This window comes from Drosophila innubila, assembly GCF_004354385.1.
Source record: "Drosophila innubila isolate TH190305 chromosome 3R unlocalized genomic scaffold, UK_Dinn_1.0 2_E_3R, whole genome shotgun sequence".
NCBI classification, from domain to species: domain Eukaryota; kingdom Metazoa; phylum Arthropoda; class Insecta; order Diptera; family Drosophilidae; genus Drosophila; species Drosophila innubila.
The window spans coordinates 23,461,524-23,481,872 of NW_022995380.1; the positions used below are offsets into that span (position 1 = coordinate 23,461,524).

The 20,349-nt window shown below is 39.9% G+C and overlaps 8 protein-coding genes across 14 annotated transcripts in view; 3 read left to right on the forward strand and 5 right to left on the reverse strand.

Moving 5' to 3' along the window:
- The first annotated feature begins 1,276 nt into the window (after positions 1–1,276).
- Positions 1,277–2,967, forward strand: LOC117789460 (paired box pox-meso protein). The gene has a single exon (XM_034628492.1). The coding sequence runs from the start codon at positions 1,277–1,279 to the stop codon at positions 2,363–2,365; it is 1,089 nt and encodes a 362-aa protein (XP_034484383.1). The 3' UTR covers positions 2,366–2,967.
- A 144-nt stretch (positions 2,968–3,111) lies between these two features.
- LOC117791880 (high affinity copper uptake protein 1) lies at positions 3,112–4,270 on the reverse strand. The gene is made up of 2 exons (XM_034631794.1): positions 4,094–4,270; positions 3,112–3,631 (listed from the first exon to the last, which is right to left on the reverse strand). Exons 1-2 carry the CDS (start codon positions 4,169–4,171, stop codon positions 3,182–3,184), a joined length of 528 nt encoding a protein of 175 aa, XP_034487685.1. The 5' UTR covers positions 4,172–4,270; the 3' UTR covers positions 3,112–3,181.
- Positions 4,271–6,004: 1,734 nt separating this feature from the next.
- LOC117790554 (4-hydroxybenzoate polyprenyltransferase, mitochondrial) lies at positions 6,005–7,752 on the forward strand. Its single transcript, XM_034630035.1, has 2 exons — positions 6,005–7,175; positions 7,234–7,752. Exons 1-2 carry the CDS (start codon positions 6,144–6,146, stop codon positions 7,447–7,449), a joined length of 1,248 nt encoding a protein of 415 aa, XP_034485926.1. The 5' UTR covers positions 6,005–6,143; the 3' UTR covers positions 7,450–7,752.
- Positions 7,716–9,384, reverse strand: LOC117790555 (eukaryotic initiation factor 4A-III). The gene is made up of 4 exons (XM_034630036.1): positions 9,145–9,384; positions 8,706–9,072; positions 8,455–8,646; positions 7,716–8,399 (listed from the first exon to the last, which is right to left on the reverse strand). Exons 1-4 carry the CDS (start codon positions 9,275–9,277, stop codon positions 7,892–7,894), a joined length of 1,200 nt encoding a protein of 399 aa, XP_034485927.1. The 5' UTR covers positions 9,278–9,384; the 3' UTR covers positions 7,716–7,891.
- Positions 9,385–9,591: 207 nt separating this feature from the next.
- Positions 9,592–10,353, reverse strand: LOC117789462. Its single transcript, XM_034628493.1, has one exon. The coding sequence runs from the start codon at positions 10,351–10,353 to the stop codon at positions 9,592–9,594; it is 762 nt and encodes a 253-aa protein (XP_034484384.1).
- Positions 10,354–10,434: 81 nt separating this feature from the next.
- Positions 10,435–11,353, forward strand: LOC117792119 (axoneme-associated protein mst101(2)). Its single transcript, XM_034632110.1, has 2 exons — positions 10,435–10,538; positions 10,592–11,353. The coding sequence occupies exons 1-2, from the start codon at positions 10,455–10,457 to the stop codon at positions 11,312–11,314; spliced, it is 807 nt and encodes a 268-aa protein (XP_034488001.1). The 5' UTR covers positions 10,435–10,454; the 3' UTR covers positions 11,315–11,353.
- LOC117792118 (sodium-independent sulfate anion transporter) lies at positions 11,310–14,447 on the reverse strand. Its single transcript, XM_034632109.1, has 3 exons — positions 13,863–14,447; positions 12,228–13,317; positions 11,310–12,167 (listed from the first exon to the last, which is right to left on the reverse strand). Exons 1-3 carry the CDS (start codon positions 14,229–14,231, stop codon positions 11,596–11,598), a joined length of 2,031 nt encoding a protein of 676 aa, XP_034488000.1. The 5' UTR covers positions 14,232–14,447; the 3' UTR covers positions 11,310–11,595.
- A 572-nt stretch (positions 14,448–15,019) lies between these two features.
- LOC117792388 (tropomodulin) overlaps positions 15,020–20,349 on the reverse strand; it is a 51,242-nt gene continuing 45,912 nt past the window's right edge. For 3 of the 7 annotated variants that reach the window (XM_034632515.1, XM_034632514.1, XM_034632516.1), the window contains exons 6-7: positions 19,091–19,397; positions 18,167–18,311 (exon numbers count right to left, since the gene is read on the reverse strand). In XM_034632515.1, coding sequence (XP_034488406.1) covers positions 18,296–18,311; positions 19,091–19,397 — 323 coding nt within the window. In that variant the 3' untranslated portion in view covers positions 18,167–18,295. Of the gene's footprint in view, positions 15,577–15,938; positions 16,372–16,824; positions 17,153–18,166; positions 18,312–19,090; positions 19,398–20,349 lie in introns of those variants that run through there. The other 4 variants (XM_034632513.1, XM_034632520.1, XM_034632519.1 and 1 more) reach the window with 4 other exon arrangements.

The following is a 20,349-nucleotide window of genomic DNA, read 5'->3' on the forward strand; positions in this document are numbered from 1 at the left end:
ACAGCTTAAAGGGGGACTGCCAGAAGTGCAGGTGATTCAATCAATATGCTGCGATTCTAATGGAATTAGAGAAAGGGAGAACCTATCTAAAAATGCTAAATTAATATAACGAACTTTAAACGGTCAAAAGGACAGGTGATCCTATATGCTTTAATTATAGATGTCCTACAACGAAGCTGAAGTATATCTTTTAAGCAGGGTCTGCAAACATTAGCTATGAATTTAATAAAATTGAATTCAACAAATATTTTATAAAACCGTTTAATAATAACAATAATTTTTTTTATTATAAAAAAATTAAACTTCAATTTGTATTATAAAAATTAGAAATAATAATTAATTTCAACTTTTATTACAATACAATAAAAATTTACAATAAAAATTGGAATAAATTATTATTTTTATTTTTTTTTATAAAAATTATTATTTTAAATTTTTATAAAAAAAAAAATTGAAATTAACTATGATTTCTCAACTTTTTTATAAAAATCAGCATATTATTTGTATTTTATAATTTTATTTAAAAATTTATAATTCTTACGGTCCCAGCTTTTAAGTCCTGAGTTCAAGAGACAATACTTTATTATAGACAGTTTTTCGAATGACAGCTAGGATCATAGGATTTATAATATAAAAGGTCTATGCTCTTTCCCGATCTTTAAAGCATTTTCTAAAAAAAAAAAAAAATGTAAATGGTTCGGTATAGCTCTTTAGTTCTGAATATCTAAACTTTTAATTGCAGAAAGTTTTTCAAAAGGAGTTCAGATTTGGGGGATATAAGCTTTAAAGGGTTCGGTTCGAAACTCTTAAACTTTTTGGTTGTTGTTTCTAATATTTTAGAGATTTCAATGGGTTCAATTAAACTCTCTAAGTAATGTAAAGGATTTCTATATTAACCATTGATTTGTTCAGTTAGGTAATGGTCATGTCTTTGCTGGGACAGCTCTACCAGCTCTCTGTAATCTCTGGGTCCGCATCCAAAACGCATTTCCGCACGTTCGGCGCATTTGTCCCACAATCTTTAGTAAGATACACACATACAAACATACACTTACTCCCACACTTTCACACACACACCTACACACATCCGCGGTTCTCGGAAGCAAAGTGTAGCGATTTTCAGACGAAACAAAGATCCATAGAGCCCCGAACCGCTCCCGGATCGCTCCCTTTGCCAACCGGAGCTAATTAGACGCAAATGTGCTTTTGTTCGCCTTTTCTCGTTTCTCGTTTCTCGGCATTGCTCTTTGTAGTTGCTGTTGTTTGTTATACTTGTATGCATATTGTTGTTGTTGTTTTCTATGCTCTCTTACTCACCACATACTCTTGCCCTCGGCTCCATCTACTTACAGAGTCGCAGTGTCCGCAGTACGGCGAAGTGAATCAGCTGGGCGGCGTCTTTGTGAACGGTCGTCCACTGCCGAATGCGACGCGAATGCGGATTGTGGAGTTGGCCCGGCTGGGCATCCGACCATGCGACATATCGCGGCAGTTGCGGGTGAGTCATGGCTGTGTGTCGAAGATATTGGCGCGCTACCATGAGACGGGCTCCATACTGCCGGGCGCCATTGGTGGCTCCAAGCCACGTGTCACCACACCGAAGGTGGTCAACTATATACGTGAGCTGAAGCAACGGGATCCGGGCATCTTTGCCTGGGAGATACGGGATCGTCTGCTCAGCGAGGGCATCTGTGACAAGACGAATGTGCCCAGCGTGAGTTCCATTTCACGGATACTGCGGAATAAGCTGGGCAGCATTGGACATCATCACAGTGGCGGAAGCGGAGCATCTGCAACGCTGGGCATGAACAGCAATGGCACCAGCGGTGGCACTGGTGGCAACAACAATGCCAACAACGGTGGCAATGCACCACAGCATTCACACTCCGCCCATCAGCATCACTATCATCACCAGCATACGGCAGCCGCTGTGGCGGCCAGTGCCCATCATGCACATGCCCACGCCCATCTCTACAATTCCATCTATCAGCCGTATACGGCGGCTGCCGCGTACAGCATGAAGGCCGTCTCCTGTGGCAGCCCCTCTCCCCCCCAGGCGGGGCAGACACATCAGCTGCGAGGCGTGGCAGCCGGCCACTGGCCATCATCGCACTCCGTGACCGACATTCTGGCCCATCACCAGGCCGTTGCCCTGCGCGCCAGCTGCCAAGGCAACACAGTGTCCCCATTGCCCATGACTCCGTCTCCCGTGACAGCCGCGACCGGCGGACAACCGCTGCTCGATTGTGAGGGGGGTGCGGCACAGCAGCCACCCTACAACTACTACATGTACTTTCAAAATGGTGGCATGCATCATCATCATCATCACGGAGGCATGATGACGGCCGGAGCAACTGGCTTATGAGCTAACCAAGCATCCACCTCGTCCAGTTAGTCATTGGTGTAAGCTGATCTGGTTGCGAACCAGTTCGAATTGTGAAGGGTTTAACTACGATAACTATACATATAAATATACGAGTACAGTTTAAGAGATACTCTAAGGCCCGTGTCCATAAAAGAACCGACAGTTTCCCAATTTTACTGAAAGATTCTCTTGGATCTCTAACAAAATTTTCAAATGAATATATTATTATCTGATATCGAATTAATGCTAAGAAATAGTGACAACGGGCCTTAAATGTTAGTTAAGTGTAGAACTGCCAGGTCATGAGGAACTCCATGTCCTGTGGCACGAGCAACGAGCTCTGTTTTAACGAATTTTATTTATGTAATTTTGGAGATTTTCTTTTGTTTCTAACGTTTATTGACAACACAAGATTGTATAAAACTATAAAATAAAACGAATATAAAGTTTAGTATTGAGTTTTGTTATAAAATGTATAATCTACAATACAAAAGTAAATACGTGTATGCTTAACTAGGTTCTTGTTCTCATAATTATTTGTACATTATGCTCATTAAGTAAATGCTAGTTGACTAATTTATGCCATAAATCTAAATTTTAAATTTTAAAAATAAAATTGTTTTTTTTTTAAGCAATACATTGAAGCCTAATTTGTTGTAATAACTGTGCGGTAAAGAGAGGGTGACAAGATACATGCTCGTTTACCTATCCCGATCTAGCTTAATAATAAAAACAGAAATTATTCATTTGCATGCTTACTTAAAAGTTTATACAGATATATAAGCTTTGAAGTTATAAGTATATTGAATAAGGCTCTCACGGGCAGCACTCGCCCTCTTTGGGATCCTTCTTAACCCAGCCGAAGAAGAAGTAGCCGACGCCCAGGCCAAGAACCACAGCCAAGCAGAGCCAATAGTTGAATGTCATGAAGATCAACATGAGCAAATAGGAGATGACAATTTGCAGCAGATTCAGTAGTGATTGGATAATATGCGCTGAGCCAAAGATACGCTGCCAGTAGGTCTTCTCCCTGACTTCAGCCAGATGTGTTTCCGAGTTATTGCCAACACTCTTTTGACGAAGCTCCTCCGCCATGCGTTCAGCTTCCTTGCGTGCCTCTCTTCGCATCAGATTCTCTCGCAGAAATTTAAGCAACTCGTACAGAAAGGAAACCACAAAGATGGCAATGGCGGAGAGCACAAACTCGGTGACTGTCGCTGCTACCCAGCCACGCCATAGAATTCGCTCACAGTGGCCCGCATGGAACTGTTGAGAGGAAGAGAGGGCAATAGTTTAAGTAGATATTGACAAGAGAGACATACAGGGTAATGCAGGTAAATAAGATAAGATAGCTTGGAATTGCAGTACTCTCTTTAACGAAGCACCCGCTACAACAAATATTTTTTGGCTTGCGCTTTGCTCAATATCAAATTCATTAGCATGTGCCGGAGCAGAGCGTAACTAGGCATTAGCGAGAGGGAGAGCGCGTGATAGGGAGAGCGAACCTGTGCAGAGAGAGTGTGAGATACATACATACATAGGCTATGCTATGCTCGCTCACACAGATCACAATATTTGGAAGTCAAATTAAATTAAATGAAATCTCTGCTCTCGCTGCTGGATGCGAATGAGAGCGATGTTACTTTTACAGCATTCCAGTTCAATAAAATCAAAATTTCGATGTCTATAAAAAGCTTTAGTTGCAGTTTAAACTGTTATGAAACTTACCACCATAATCATCGGGCAAGATTTGACAGATGGATCTGCTTCTTCTTCATGGTGGTGATCCATAGTCATCAAATCCATTTCTAATATGTAAATGAATTATTCACAAATAAATAACAAACTAAAATACTTGTGTTTAGTGATAATCACTTGGACACTTGCTTAACTGCTGAGAGTGAGGCGACGACTGCTTGGTACAATCGAGCGAATGTTGTTTTTTAAAGAAAACCTGACACTTATCCCGCCGAGCCGAGGGCCGTGCGCTTATCTCTGAGAAATGTGCGTTATCAGTGACTACCGAGTGCAAGCAGCGATATCAACGATAGCGGGTAAAGAGAACGATGTCAACATCATTGATTGCCAACAGGTAGGCATCTGGGAAAGCGATAGGGGCGGGGGGTAATAATCTGGACCCATAGATATGTATGTGTGTAAATTATTATTTAGTAATTAGCAGATGTGTATTCTGTGTATCCGGTTGTCACCTAGTCTGCACGAATCAATTAAATTAAATTTCTCTTCTTATACCCTGTATTTCTACATGCTTGCGGAAGGTATCATAAATGTAAAAAAGGTTTGTAATAAATGTTATATTATTGACAGTTATTATTTAGGAGGCATCCAGCCTCCGGGTATTAATCTCAGAGACAATCTAAGCTGCAGTCACTAAATTTGGTATAAAGATAGGCTTATTTTTTATCTAAAAATTTACATTTAGTTGATTACATATTTGTAAGTTAGGTCAAGAAACTATAATCTACATGGTAATTATAAAATCATCCTGCGATTACATCATTCATCAGCCGAGGGTATTTCCCTAGGGAGCATTTGCGGTACAAAATCTATATTGCATTTGACTACATGTTTCTGTTAAATAATTTATGAATTTGCTAAAGTTCAACTATACTTAAAAGCGACAAGTTATATTGTGGTAATTAAGATTATTGGTCATTGATCTACTACGTGTTCACAGTTATTTTGTTTTTCATTTCTTTTTTTTGTAGATTTATTGTTTGGTATGCGCTCTGTTTATGCATATGGGTAAATACAAGAATGATTACATATTTAAATGGAGCTCGAGCGATAGCAACCGTCTTCTAGCGATTTTGCTGTATGTCTGCTTAAGGCCCACTTGGCTTTCCTCAGTTCTGTTTCTAACTGGTGAGGTCTAACGTTGAGATTGATGGCCGTGTGCAAAACTGTACGGCCGTGTGCAAAAGTTACGACCATTCTAGGTGGCAGTGTACAGATTTCGAAAAATTGGTAACGGGTGCAAAAAATTGTTGTTAACGATATTGGCTTGTCCTAAATGGTTTGGTAATTGGATTTCATTTTGGTGAAAGCTTTTAGCAAATACTACGCAAGGGTATGGAGTATATATGAAAGTTTTGAGCCCTTACGCATAACAGTTTACACGGATGCAAACTTCTTGATGCTCGATTTACCTATTTATGTTTGTATTTAGGAAAAATTAACTAGTTCTATTCTATCTCATTCATATTATAATTTTGTTTTTCGTTATTATCAAAATATTCTTAATGATTAAGCAATTTGAATTCAAACCCGCTACTTTCAAATTCTTATACCAGGCATCAAGGCTGCTATTCTATTTTTATTGATATGGCAACGCAAAAGTAGGGAAATTTTGAGACATATGGTCACTGTTGTTAGCTTAGCTATTTTATAGCTAGTTCTGGCTATTTTGAAAGTTCGTTTGCTAGAAAAGTTGGAAAATGCTATTAGCCAGAAATCTGTCGATTTAAATTATATTCTTAGATATGTTTTGCTATTAATGTTTTCTAAAACTGTGCAAGAGTGCTCACAAAAGCAAATTTTAATGCTTTCCAGCCAGAAACAGCTGTTTCCCTCTGAAAAGTTAACAGCACTGATTCCGTACGATTATCGAATCGTTGTATTGACAACTCTAGACAGAATTCTTGCCATTTTTTATACGAAAAGAACAGTGTTTCTGAATTGATAGCTCCAATTGTATAGTTCAATGTGTACGTCATTCCAATAAGAAACCCGTTTAGTTACTTGGCAAAGTATTAATATGTTTGCGTTACGACAATTAAGGCTGCATGCCAGAGTCAAAATACATTTGCCGTACCTATCGGCAGCAACAAAAACAACAAAGGCAAAACACATGCCAGCTGTGCCGGCGCGTGTGTTAATTGGGATGCATACACAGGCGGGAGATTATCGGAGGCAAAGGCTGTTGATGCTGGAGGAGCACATGGCGAGATGGACGCAACACCAAAGAACATCGACCACACTGTCAGCTTCGGAAGAGCAAAGTAAGCCGCCTGGCAAATCATCGCTTCTACAGGATTTGGCAGACGCAACAAAGCCTTACGCACATCTGATGCGTATTGATCGGCCTATTGGTACTTATTTACTCTTCTGGCCATGTGGCTGGAGTATTGCACTGAGCGCTGATGCCGGTTGTTGGCCAGACTTGACCATGTTGGGTTTGTTTGCTACCGGTGCGTTAATCATGCGTGGTGCCGGCTGCACCATCAATGATCTGTGGGATCGGGATATAGATGCCAAGGTGGAGAGAACCCGCACACGCCCGCTAGCCTCCGGTCAGATCTCGCAATTTGATGCCATTGTCTTTCTTTCGGCACAACTTAGTCTGGGCTTACTGGTGCTTGTCCAGCTCAATTGGCAATCCATATTGTTGGGTGCCAGCTCGTTGGGTCTTGTCATCACATATCCACTGATGAAGCGGGTGACCTACTGGCCCCAGTTGGTGCTCGGCATGTGCTTCAATTGGGGCGCTTTGCTGGGATGGTGTGCCACTCAGGGCACTGTCAATTTGGATGCCTGTTTGCCCCTATACCTTTCAGGAGTCTGCTGGACTATTGTATACGACACCATCTATGCTCACCAGGACAAGCTGGACGATTTGCAAATTGGCGTCAAGTCTACGGCGCTTCGATTCGGCGAGAATACAAAAGCTTGGCTATCGGGATTCACAGCAGCAATGCTGACGGGACTCTCAGCCGCTGGATATGCCTGTGACCAGACGCTTCCATACTATGCTGCAGTTGGCGTCGTTGGCGCTCATTTAATCCAACAGGTGAGCATGCCATGGTGTATATTTAATTACCTTTTATTAAGCTTTTCTCTCTTGACAGATTTACTCACTTAACATAGACAATCCGAGTGATTGTGCCAAGAAATTCATTTCAAATCACCAGGTCGGCCTTATTCTATTTCTGGGCATTGTGCTGGGCACACTCCTCAAGTCGGAAGATGCTAAAAGTCAGCGGAGATCCTCAACCGCTTCTTCATCAGCAGCAGCTACTGCCTATGTACCATTACCACAATCCAAACCAGATGTAATTAGCTGAAATGTCTTAGGTTAGTTGGCTTAATTTAATTTCAATCATCATTTGCGCCTTTTCTTCGCACTAGACCAAAGTCTGTAGTTAGCTAATTAGTTTATGCATATTGTATATGGAATTAATTATTAATTGTTTTAACGATATCCAAGGTGAATTATTGTTTTACAATATAAAAAAATACCTCGTTAAAATCAAAGAACGCAAAACAGGTTGAGTGTAGTTGATATCTTTGAAGCTTATCGACCCGTAACCTTTAAAAACAAACCGGTTTCTGTATTAAATCTAATTGTTATTTATTATTACATATACAGATTATGGTGTATTGTGAATGACAAATACTCTTTCTATTGTATTAACTTCAGTTGTCGCAGTATTAGCTACTGTTAAGAAAAGTGGATTACAGTTTTACAATGTGTAAAGCAACTACATAGGTTAGTAGAAATGAAATTTAAATCAAATCCGCCACATTCATGGGCATCTCGTCGATTTGCGTTGAATAGTATTGCTCAATATCGCGAAGAATGCGAATATCATCGGATTTGACAAAGTTAATCGCAACACCTTTACGGCCAAAACGACCGGAACGTCCAATGCGATGAATGTACAATTCACGATTGTTCGGCAAATCGTAATTGATGACCAGAGACACTTGCTGAACATCAATGCCGCGCGCCCAGACATCAGTTGTGATGAGGACTCGAGACTGGCCAGCACGGAACTCCTTCATAATCTCGTCACGCTCCTTTTGCGGCATGTCGCCGTGCATGGAGCTCACTGTAAAGTTGGCTTCTCTCATTTTTTCAGTCAACCAATCCACCTTGCGCTTGGTGTTGCAGAATATGACAGCCTGTGTGATGGTCAAAGTGTCATAGAGATCGCAAAGTGTATCGAACTTCCATTCCTCGCGTTCGACAGCCACGAAGAACTGTTTGATGCCTTCCAGAGTCAACTCATCACTGCAATGGAGATGGATTTTAGAAAAAGAAACTAATAATTATGATTGTCGCTTACCGTTTGACCAAAATTCGAATAGGATCCGTCATGAATTTGGATGTCATTTCCAGTATTTCATGCGGCAGTGTTGCAGAGATGAGCACCACTTGAGTAGCTGGCGGTAGATAACGATATACGTCATAGATTTGTTCCTTGAAGCCCTTGTTCAACATCTCATCAGCCTCATCAAGCACCAGCATTTTGATAGCTCTGCGAACAGGTACATTAAATATATTAAATGAAAAATATTGTAATTTGTAGCTATTTACCTTGTGCGAAGTACACGTCTTTTGATCATGTCGAAAACACGTCCAGGTGTTCCACTAACAATATGCTGACCGTAGTCCAGCTTGCGTATGTCCTCACCCAGATTGGTGCCGCCAATGCACACATGGCATTGGACATTCATCATATCGCCCAGCGCCAGAATAACCTTTTGGATTTGCACAGCCAACTCGCGTGTTGGCGACAGACACAGCACTTGTGTCTCCCGCAACGTTGTGTCCAGACTCTGCAGTATGGATATGGAGAAAGTCGCTGTTTTGCCTGTGCCGGACTGTGCCTGGGCAATAACATCGCGTCCCTTCACAATCGGCTTGATGCTGCGCTGTTGAATAGCCGAAGGCTTTTCGAAACCTAAATTAGAAATAAGATGAATTTTAGACATTAGATCAATACTAGAAATACATGTATGCAGCAAACACTTACCGTACGCATAAATGCCGCGTAGCAGCTCCTCCTTGAGGTTCATGGCATTGAAGGTGGGTATCACCTCAACATCTTCGCTTGTCTCAAACTCCACGTTCGAGAGATCCTCCGCCTGCGCATTTTTTCGTGCCATATTGGACTTGAGTGGTATTTATAAAACAATTATATTTGATTCACCAACAATCGAGAACTTTTCCAATATTTTTTTTTTCGTCAACTTTCATGCGGCTTGGGGATGGAAAAATTATTTAGACGGAACTATCGATAATGAGGCGTCGATATATCGATAGGTTTTGCTATTAGCTCTGATGGTGCTACCACCTTGGCATATCGATATTTTGTGTTAGCGCTGCCACCGAAATAAAAGCAAGTGGCAACTATTTGAATTGAATAAAAATATATAAACGACTTTATTATTGTAATAAATATGAATAAATTATTTAAATGTTATTTTTTGACTAGTCTTTTAAGAATCCATCTTAGTGATCTTGCGTCTTTCTTCCTGAGCCTTTTAATTTTTTCAAAAGCATCTTTAACGGCGTTGATCCTCTCCTTGGCCTCCTGGGCCGCACTTTCTGCCTGCTCGGCAATTTTTTCGGTACGATCGAGATCCTCTGTAGCTTCCATTAAACATTTCTTTAGATTATTAACACGCTGCTGTGATTCCATCAGAACTTTTTGCTTCTCCTTTACATCTTTTCTGATATTGGCGGCTATTTCCCGGAGACTCACAAGATTAGCCTGGGCTTCGTCATGCCAGCACTGTAATTGCTCCAAAGTCTGCTTAAAGTCTGAAGTTACTCGTGCCACTGCTTGTATGTTGGATCGACTGATGCACATAGCGTTTTTTATCTCCTCAATGACTTCATCGGTCCCATTCCGAGTGCTAAGCATCCGATCAAGCAATTGTTTTTTACCTTTTAAAGCAGCTTCCGCTGCTCGAGCCGCGTGCTCAGCTTTGTCAGCCAATTGATCCATGGCCCGATGACTGGCTTCCTCGCCGGCACACGTCTGTGCCTCCTTAGCAGCTTTCGCCTCATCCGCAGCCTTTGAGGCCATATTTGTTGACTTCAGATTGATCTTGCAAAAGGACGGATTGCCGCCTGCACAGAGTCCCGATCTGAATTTCTTTTGATAGTGTGATGACTTTGCACTGACCATCAGTACTATGCTCACTATGAAGATCAATACCAAGGACTCGTAACGCATTGGGAATTTGTCATCTTACATAAATCTCCAAGCTCTGTTGTCGTCACATTTAAAATCAATTTATTGCTGGCACTAGAAAAAAACATCTCAAATGATATAGAATGTTTTTGAAGCTTGGACAACTTTTAATCCAGCTTATGCTGATGATGCTGTTGATTCCAGCTTTTGGCTACACGTCGGATAAGGTAAGTCATAAATTGAGAATGGATGAGTCGTGGGAATATATAACATATCACAGGAATTAGATAAACAGGCGCTGGTTGTGTCCAATTTGGTCTATGACGATGGCAGCAATTCATTGGATATCGGTGGTGAACACAACCATATGAAAGAGAGCTGCAACATGAATGCAGTCGCCAATCCGAAGCACAGAGCCTCCAGCATAGCCATCAAAGCCGCCCAGGAGGCAAAGGCTGCATCCGATGCCCAACTGCCGGCTGCGGAAAATGCAGCTCACCAAGTGATAATTCAGCTGGCAGACAAGGCTCTGGCGGCAGCTAAAGCCGCTGAAGCTGCTTTATCGGGAAAACAACAGATCGTTGAGCAGCTGGAAACAGAGGTGCGGGAGGGGGAACTTGTTGTTCAAGAGGAGGCCGCCTCTCTGCAGAACTCACAGGGTAATTGCAATGCAGCTGCCCAGGCCTCGAAGCAGGCAGGAGTGCAGCTAAAAACGTTAGCAGAAGCCGTCAAGAATGCCCAGGCCAATGTGCACAACTCGGATCAGGCGGCAAACGGAGCACAGCAGGAATTGGCGGAGAAACAACAACTGGTTGAGGCGGCCAAGAAGAGAGTAGACTTACTGCTGCGGCAATTGGATGTTGCAAGATCTGATTTCAAGAATACCAAGAAAGCCGCTGAGCATGCGGCCTGTGCCGCTCAAGAAGCCAAGCAACGTGCAACACGGGAGCGTCGCAAAGCTGAAATACGCGCCAAACTGCGACGTCATCATACAAATATTTAAGATGTTGTCAATGTTATATTTATTACTAATTTATTACTATTTAGAGAAGACTCTTTACATTATAATGCAAAGAACTTTATTAAAATTTAAGCTATTCAAAAATTAACATGTCGGTGTTGTGCTTATGGTATCCAGGAACCTATACATCATTTTTGGAGCCTCTAGCTCTTATAGTGTCTGAGATCGACGTTTAGAGACAGACAGAAGGTGGAAAAATATAGAGAATTCTACTTGACTAATATTCATGCAATTTCGAATAAATGCCAAGAGCTGGACTTTAGTTAGAATCTCGCCAGGGATAAAGTGCTGTTGCTCGTCATGCTAACACTCTCGCCTCCTTCCACATTGTCCAGTGAGTCCACTGAGCGCGAGAGATTCTCTGTAGCATTTGGCAAAAGTTCCAGATTGAGTGCATGGGTGTTGTAGCAGAGCACCAGCTTGGTCTTGAGTCCCTCAAAGATGCTGACCACACTCGGCTTGAGATTGAAGAAGATAATCTTTTGCTGACGTCGACGGAAGTCGTCCAACATGGAGGAGATGACTTTGGCAGCGGTGAAGTCAGCAGCATAGATATAGGTGCAATCGATGACCACGGGCAGCGTTGTCTTGCTGCCAGACTTGAGCACCATGTTCCTAACGAACTCCACGGAGGGAAATATCAAGCAGCGATCCGGTGTGATCTTTATAAACTTAATGCCCTGCTCCGTCTCCAGCTGCTCCAGAGTGACCTTGGGACGGGCCGAATGATAGAGTATGAAGAGCTGATTGGCTCCAATGGCCACCATGATGCCAATCTCCAGGGGCAGCACCAGACAGGTGATAAAAGCCAGAACGCCAGGCACAAGATCGGAACCTGTAAATAAAGAAATCTCTTAAAAACACTAGAGATGGATGCTGATTGATTGGAACTCACGTTTGCTGCGCCACATGGGCATAATGATCTGATATTGCAGCTGGAATACCACGGCGGATATGATAATAGCTGCCAGAACCGCTTTCGGAATGAAGAAGAAGTACTCGGTGAGGTAGCTGATGGACAGCACCACAATAATGCCAATGTACAGATTGGACATGTTGGTGCGACATCCGCTGGCATTGTTGACGGCGGAACGAGCCAAGCCTCCATTGCTGCGATATCCGCTCACCAGGGAATTGGCAATGTTTGCCACACCGGTAGCAAACAGTTCCTGGCTAATGTCAATCTGTTTATCCTTGGCAAAAGCCTTGCAGACGGACACGTTCTCCAGCAGCGCTATAATGGGCACTATGATCAGGCCATAGCCCAAACTCTGAACCATCTCGAAGAAACTTTCACCGGACACTTCTGGAATGCCGGCTGTGGCATTGCCGTGTTGTGCCTCAATCGAGAACTGAGGGAGCGACACCTTCGGTAGTCCTGGTGGAATGTAGCCTGTCAAGCGGAACGGATTGTTACCATTCCCCTCCAGATACATGGCCACCAAGGTGGCACCTATGACAATCGAAGCATTCCGTGTGACACCCACAAACTTGATCACCTCATTGAGCACACACTGTAGTCGGCTGCGTTGATCCTTCTCCTTGGGTCCAATTCGAATCCTGCTCAGGCTGCGTATCAGCAGCAACAGCGCCAGGCAACCGAATCCCAGGCAAGTGTCCCAAATGCGTATGTTCCTTATGTCGTTCATCATGCTAATCCAGTTCTGCAGGAAGGACGCACCATCCGCGTTTACTCCCAAAATGTATTTCATCTGCGAGGTGAGCACAATCAACGAAACGGCACTGGTGAATCCTGCACTGACCGGGCCCGAAACGAATTCCACCAAACAGCCCAATTTGAAGACGGCCATCAGAATCTCAATGATGCCGGTGAGGAAGGTGAGCAGCACAGAACGTGCCCAGGATCCTTGAGCAAACTGAAATGTCATCAATGAGGCCACAGCTGTGCTTCCTATCGTATTATCCTTGCAAGTGCCCAACAACACGTACACAAAGCAGCCCAGAAACGATCCATAGAGTCCAGACTAGGTGATTATTGGATTATTAATTAGTGTAGACAATAAAAAGAAAATAAAATAATTCAAAATCAAAAATTACGATGGCAAAAAGGGAAACCAACTGATAAAGAATTGTTCAAAATGTATAAAAAATCTAGTTAAAATTGGAAAAAGTAACTTTGAATTTTCTATTCAAATTTTGTAAAGTTTTATTCTCGTTTTCTCAAAATTTTTGGCTTACCAAAGTTTTTTTTCAAATTTATTTTAAGAAATATATGCTTCTACGTTATAAAAAGCTTATTAATAGTGAAAAATTGAGTTGTAAAAATTAAAATTTTTAAAATTCCAAAGGGGGGAATTGAAAATATTGAAATCGAAACCGAGATCCAGAGCCAAAAGCTTTTTTTTTTTAAACTAAATCAATTAAATTTCAATGCAGAATGAATTTGGAAGCCAAGCCTTGATCGAAATAGGACCGATTCCTATACTTAAATTGAAGTGGTTGTTTTCGTTTTCCTGATTCTTAGTATGATATTTTTTTTAAATCCTTTATAAATCCCAGTCACACTCACCTCTGCGGGCAGACCCACCACGCCGGAGTAGGCCAGGCCTTGGGGTATAACTGTCAGACCCACTGTAAAGCCCGCTATAATATCTCCAATGGCATCTGCTTTGTTGTACTTGGGTAACCAGCTAATTATGGGCAGACGCTTCTTCAGCGTCTTCATGCGAAATGTATTCCGCACATAGTTCGTGCAACAGGAGGGCTTTAACTCCTCCTCCTGCTTGGCTGCCTCCAATTGCTCGAGGCTCTTGTACTTGGACGTGCGATGATCTGTGATCAGTATAAAGTCTGTGGAGGAGCTGCGAAACTGGGCCTCCAGATTCTGATTCACTTCCGCCTGCTTTCGGAAGGTCACCTCATTCTCGATTGTGGACATTGTAGCACTGTTTAAACACGTGAATCCGGTGGGTCCGTCCGTTAACTTGGCCAGACACTGACTAACTGATAATGTCGGATGCTGGGCTGCTGCTAAACGATATCTTATCGAAGCGCCAATATTTGTCACCACAGATAACTTAGCATGTGGAAACGGGATATCGGTTGTTTGTTTCGGCCACACGTCTTGGCCATAACCAGATCAGTGTTTGACTTGTCACCTGGCACAGCTGTCACCGTTGCCACAAATTTTCCATTCATCAATTGCACAAATAGTGCTCGCAAATATTGAAATTAACAAATATTTTCGATTGTTGCTTAAATGACAAATCTCGACTTTGATTTGCTGAATGAATCCAAAAATAAATAAATAAAAGTCACATTTGATTTATTTTTTTTTTTAAATTTTTTTTTGGTTTATTTAATTTTAATGTTTTTTACATAATGATTTTTAAAAATTGTATTTTAAAAGCATTGCATTATATCAGATCATATAAAGTAAGATATATCATTACAATATACAAATTGTATCCTTTTGTTTGTTTCTCTTTGTTTTATGCATATTTAAACATAGTTGTAATATTATGTTTAGGCAATTTTATAATTCAATAGCAGTAAATTGTTTCAGAGACCATGGCTATATATAAATGTATATATATATAAGTATTATGTATGTATGTGTATGTATGTAAATATAAGCTCAAGCACTTTTCCTGTGCATTAATTAAAACTAACAAATTTTGACTTTACCCAATTCTAAAAACAACAAATAAAAAGCTGCAGCGTTTATCTGAACAACAATTGACAAATTGTTTAAGGAAAAATCTTGTTTTTTAAGGTTACAACTCGACACAATAAAAGCGGCTTCAGTTTTTTCTTTGTTTCGTTTTTTTTTTTTTTGGTTATTGCAGAATTTTACAAATGCCAATTGTTCATATCGTATCTAGATAACATTCATTTAATTTCAAGTGTTTGTCTGTGTATGTATGTGTGTGTGTGTGTAAGACAACAAACATTTGCATAACTCGAATAACAAACAAATGATTAGGCATATGATAACCGAACACAAGACCCAAAAATATGTGGCCAAAAAAATTGGTAAAAATAAATTAAATTAAATGATCGAACGCAACAAACATTGAACAAAAGATGAGCAACCAGCTGAGTGGGCGGCAACAACAACAACGTTGACAGTTAAACTAGTTCATATAAGCATGTATATGATGTATACATAGATAAGTATATGATAATAATCTGCCCAGATGCTCCAAAACGTCTCAGCGCCTATTGCCAAACGCCAATGGTGTAATTCCTGCTCAGATGACCCATGCGACGCTGACGACCAACTGCAATAATGGATGAAAAGTGCAATCAATAAACGTTTTCAATTGTTCATATAGATATATATATATATATGCATGTTAAGAGACGCAACACTAACAGCGGATCAAAAATTGGTTAAATAGTTATAGATTATATGTGTATATATATATTTATAAAACGAGGCATGACGCACGATAAACACTTGCAGCTGATTTCAAGTGTCAACATTGAGTTGAAAATAAAAAAAATACGTAGATTGATATGAGAGGAGACCTGATAAGTTGTACTATAAACATTTACTAAGCTACTTACAAGCTACTTTTATTGCTACGCGAGTTGAACTGGCTTAAAGATACTTTATGTAGTTATCAGATACTTTACGTACTGCATGTTAACATCATTCTTCGGTGTTAGTTGGCGGCTGGTTGTAGGTGGGTGTAGGTCTGGGTTCTATTTGTACTTGTACTTGTTGTTGTTGCAATTACACATAGGGCGGTGGTGTGGTGGTTGTTGTTGATGTTGTTGTTTAACAAAGGAGGGGAAAAATCACATGGCTGGTGTTGTAGTTGTTGAGCTGAACACATAGAATGGTTGTTGCAGTAGTTGCTGTTGTTGTTGTTCATGTTGCTGTTGTTTCTTCAGGTGGTGGTAGTAGTGTTGTTGTTGTTGTTGTTCGTGGTGCTGGTTTGTTGTTAATTAGTAGAAAGTTGGACAGTAAAAACAAACACACACACACAAATTTGATTGTTGTTGTAGTTGTTGCTGTTGTTGGTTGACTGTGTCTTTTTATTTACGCTGATTTAGGCGTTTCACACGTACTGTAAGACATAGAGAGAAAGATAGTGGGTTGGGGGGGAAGAGAAGAAACAAATACATTGTGATTAGTCAAGTTGTTGCACAAATGAAATAATTAATATTATGTTCGGGTTATACAAAATACAAAGTTTACAACAAATATTGTCAAATATTCAATCAATCAATCAAATTGAGTAGGAATAACATTCAATTTTAGGCAAAGACTCAAATCACTTTGCCAATTTGTGGTCATTTTTTTTTAGTAGACAGCAAAATAAACTGCTCACAAGTCAGGAAGTTCGAGCAAAAAGATCTTAGGTTTAGTAATTATTGTTTTTTTTTTTGCATTAGTTCGGGCTGGGCAAATTGGGGAATTGGGTTTTTGTTTTGTTATTAGTTGGCAACTTGTTAATGCTGGCTGCAAAGCTGTGGCACAAACAACAAACTGAGCTGAGGAATATTTTTTTGGTACCAACTGTTTCACATAGATCTTTTGCGCTGAAAAGTATGCTACATTTTCATGTAGCTTGTTTTGGCATTGTTGTTGTTGCTGTTGTTGTTGTAGTGGCACTGCTTTTGCTGCTGTTGTTGTTGTTGGTTTTCGGTTGAATTATAAAAGAGCATAAACATATTTTCTGTTGCTTCCATTGACATTTTATGTTTTAAGTTTACTTTATTTTTGTGGAGTTAAAATTAAATTTATTATTATTTAGTTTTAATTGTTTATTGCAGTTATTTGTTGTTGCTTGTATTTATTTGTTCGATTTTTAGTTTCACTTAAAAATGTACATCGCAGTTTATTTCCTATACGAAGAGAAGTTCATTAGAGTTCTGTAGATTTCGGTAGCAACTTTTGAATTAAAGTATTAACAAAGCCAGATGGAGATTTTAGTTGTTGTTGGAGGGATTTTAAAGTTGTGAGGCGTGTGTGAGTTGCATGCCACAAATGTAACAAGGGGCTTAAATAATAAATAAAATAAACATGCAGAATTATGATAATTTTGATGCAGTTGCAGTTGCAATTAGCGGATGCATGACTGATCGATTAAAACAAGATGATAGAGCTTATTTTTTCTCTTTTTTTTTTGTTTTTGGGTAGTACAAAAAGATCAGTACGCTAACAGTCTTTGAGTTAAAGGATTTAATTTAGTTTATGACTACAGCAAACTGCATTCGCATTGTATCTAAACTGCAAAAGCGCGTCGCTATAGATATACATTTATATAGATACGTATATATATATATTGGGGCTATATGCTATATTGGCCAATTCGAAAATGCTTTTGGGTTAGGCGAGTCTTCGTCGACGCTTGCAAACATGATTAGAAAGTATTTAAAAAACGAAGTATTTCAGATTGTTTATATATACCTGTGTTAATTAATTAGACAAAATTATACACATTACGCCTAAAGAGTTTTTGTTTTGTATTAGATGCCTTGACTTTTGTCGTAAATCAGTTTCAAATATATCTTCTCTTTGTATATATATTTGTTCATTCATTTCTTTATTTTTATATCGTAGATATATTTACATATACATATAAAGTCGTATATATGTATGTATGTATGTATCAGTGGTTCGTTTTGCGCATTATAAATATGTATATGTGTATATGTATGTGTATATAGTTTATATTATTTACTTCTTGGTCTCTCTAACATATTTTTTGTTGCGAACTTTGCAGCTGCTGATTCTTAGATAGCATTTATTTTTTTTATATATTTTTTTACACGTTTAATTTCGCTTAAACTTTTCATTTTCTTTTTTAACTGGGTTTTCAATTACAAAACGCTTTAGAAATTTTGTTTAATTTTTAGTTGCTTTGATTTGGTTTTTATTTAGTTTTTGTTTTTCTTTCTTTTATATCTGCGATTTCGCTTGGCTCCTATTGAATTCTTGTTGATTTTCTATGCAGATTATTGAAAAATCTGAACTGCAGGCGTAATTCAAGATCTTTTCTTACTGTAAACGAGAAACATAGAGATAGGGAGAGAGAGAGAGAGAGAGAAAGAATACACATAAAACAAATGACAATAGACGAAACAAAAGAAATAAAATGTAAAGCGCATTGAAACTGAATTTGAATCTGAGTCGATACTCTGACTTTCTGTCAGTCTGTTTGTCTGTCGTGTTAAAAAAGGAACTTTTGGGGGTCACAAAAAGTCGACTGAGTTTGGGTCGGAGAGGGATAAAAACAGATACAAAAACAGCCCGAACAGCCCGCTGAAGAGAAGATTTGTTGGTGGGCTGTTCTAGGGGCGGGTGGGCGGTTAGTAGCACAGCTGCAGCTGATGGATTGTGGGCGTGGTCATGGTCGTGTCCCAGTTATATACAATATGAAACAATATGATAACGACAACATATATATCTATATCTATATCGATGAATGTAGAATTGTTGTTTGTTTGGTTTTGTTTTGAGTTTTATATACACGTTCTTGGTCTGCAAGACGTTAAGTTTGTTTGGCTTACTTTACACCAGGGTCAAAACACAAAAACACAATTGGTCAAGTAAGAAAATTGAGACAGAGAGAGGCAATAACAACAACGTTACAACGGAGCAGGTGAGGCATGGTGCGGGGTATATACGACTGTCTGTACATTATATATATTTTTGTGACTGTGACTGTGTCTGGGCGGACTCCGCTCCTGTTGTGTGCTGGTGTTGGTGGTGGTTGTGTTGGCTGTGGTGGCTGTGGTGGCTGTGGTGGTGCTTGCTTGGATAGCTTCACTGTGACTCACGTGTGCGCTTGATAGACGCCCTCGTCGTCGTAGTTGGGCGTTACGGCGCGACTGCCCGGCACCACCATATTATCGGGATCGATCTCTGGATCGTAGGCATCGCCGCCGCCGCGTATGACCATGTTGTCGGGATCAACCTCCACATCATAGTCGATCGGCGGCTGTGGCGACGGTGATGGTGAGGGCGATGGCGAGGGCGTGGGCGTGGCCGAACCATAACCCGACCTGCCCAGCTCACGTTCAATCTCCATGTTGCTGGGCAATATCAATTTGGGCAAATTCGGTTTTAGTTTTTGCACGCGGAAAACTTTAATTCGTTGTGTTGTTGTTGTTGGTTGATTGGTGGGTTGATTGATTGTTGGGTTGCATTTGTTTAATATACACAGAGGACAGTTTAATCAATTTTGTTTTTTTGTTTCGTTTTTAAATATAACAAATAATTGGTTAATAATGCAATTTATCGAATCATATTGTAGACGTGTTGTCTATGGTAATTACAAGTCACGAAATAGAACTAACGAGGAGCGACGAGACAGATAAATACAGTGGAAAGGAAAACTGTACACACATACATATGTGATTAATAGGGAAGCCGATGTGAAGAATGATTCGGCAGACGAGTACTCGTAATTCTGACTTAAAATGTAAAACTGACTTAGCAAATTGCTTAACTTAATTAAGTTAAAGTGATCATTAGGTGTGTTCCAGAAATCTCTAGAAATATTAAAGACAATTGAATGTTTTTGATGCTTCTTAAATAATTTCAAAATCACAATAGTATTTAAAATCAATAAAATTTTTAATTATTTGTGTATATTTTATGCAATAAATAAATTTATTTAAAATGTATTTTATGCATTTTTACTTTAAAAATTAATTTAATTTAATTCAATAAACTTTTAATTTGATTACATTTTTCGACATTTCAAAACATTAGTTGCTTGTTTTCTAGAGTTTCGTAAATTGATTTTAGGTTGCTAGAGATTTGCAGAACATGCCTGAATATTTATATTTAAATATATTAAGTAAAGACGCTGCTGATAATGAAAATGATGAGGTGAGTGAGCAATTTGGTCTTTAATAAGCTCCACTTTTATAATTATGAACGATAATGTGACTAGCCGAGGTGACTTAACGAGGAAGCAACGAGAAACGCAACGTAACGAGAGGTGATAACGACAACGTGAACGACAACGTGAACGATAACGTGAACGATAACGATTGTGAGCATATGCTGATGTTAAGGCTGAACGGCTAAA

Coding starts and splice junctions, on each gene's coding strand:
- LOC117789460 (XM_034628492.1), top strand. CDS start 1,277: ATGCATATTGTTGTTGTTGTTTTCTATGCTCTCTTACTCACCACATAC.
- LOC117791880 (XM_034631794.1), bottom strand. CDS start 4,171: ATGGATTTGATGACTATGGATCACCACCATGAAGAAGAAGCAGATCCA. Junction 3,632..4,093: donor CTTGCCCGATGATTATGGTG/GTAAGTTTCATA, acceptor TCCTCTCAACAG/TTCCATGCGGGCCACTGTGA.
- LOC117790554 (XM_034630035.1), top strand. CDS start 6,144: ATGTTTGCGTTACGACAATTAAGGCTGCATGCCAGAGTCAAAATACAT. Junction 7,176..7,233: donor GCGCTCATTTAATCCAACAG/GTGAGCATGCCA, acceptor CTCTCTTGACAG/ATTTACTCACTTAACATAGA.
- LOC117790555 (XM_034630036.1), bottom strand. CDS start 9,277: ATGGCACGAAAAAATGCGCAGGCGGAGGATCTCTCGAACGTGGAGTTT. Junction 9,073..9,144: donor ACGCGGCATTTATGCGTACG/GTAAGTGTTTGC, acceptor TTTCTAATTTAG/GTTTCGAAAAGCCTTCGGCT. Junction 8,647..8,705: donor AGACGTGTACTTCGCACAAG/GTAAATAGCTAC, acceptor ACCTGTTCGCAG/AGCTATCAAAATGCTGGTGC.
- LOC117789462 (XM_034628493.1), bottom strand. CDS start 10,353: ATGCGTTACGAGTCCTTGGTATTGATCTTCATAGTGAGCATAGTACTG.
- LOC117792119 (XM_034632110.1), top strand. CDS start 10,455: ATGTTTTTGAAGCTTGGACAACTTTTAATCCAGCTTATGCTGATGATG. Junction 10,539..10,591: donor TTGGCTACACGTCGGATAAG/GTAAGTCATAAA, acceptor AACATATCACAG/GAATTAGATAAACAGGCGCT.
- LOC117792118 (XM_034632109.1), bottom strand. CDS start 14,231: ATGTCCACAATCGAGAATGAGGTGACCTTCCGAAAGCAGGCGGAAGTG. Junction 13,318..13,862: donor TGGTGGGTCTGCCCGCAGAG/GTGAGTGTGACT, acceptor ATAATCACCTAG/TCTGGACTCTATGGATCGTT. Junction 12,168..12,227: donor GCCCATGTGGCGCAGCAAAC/GTGAGTTCCAAT, acceptor CTTTATTTACAG/GTTCCGATCTTGTGCCTGGC.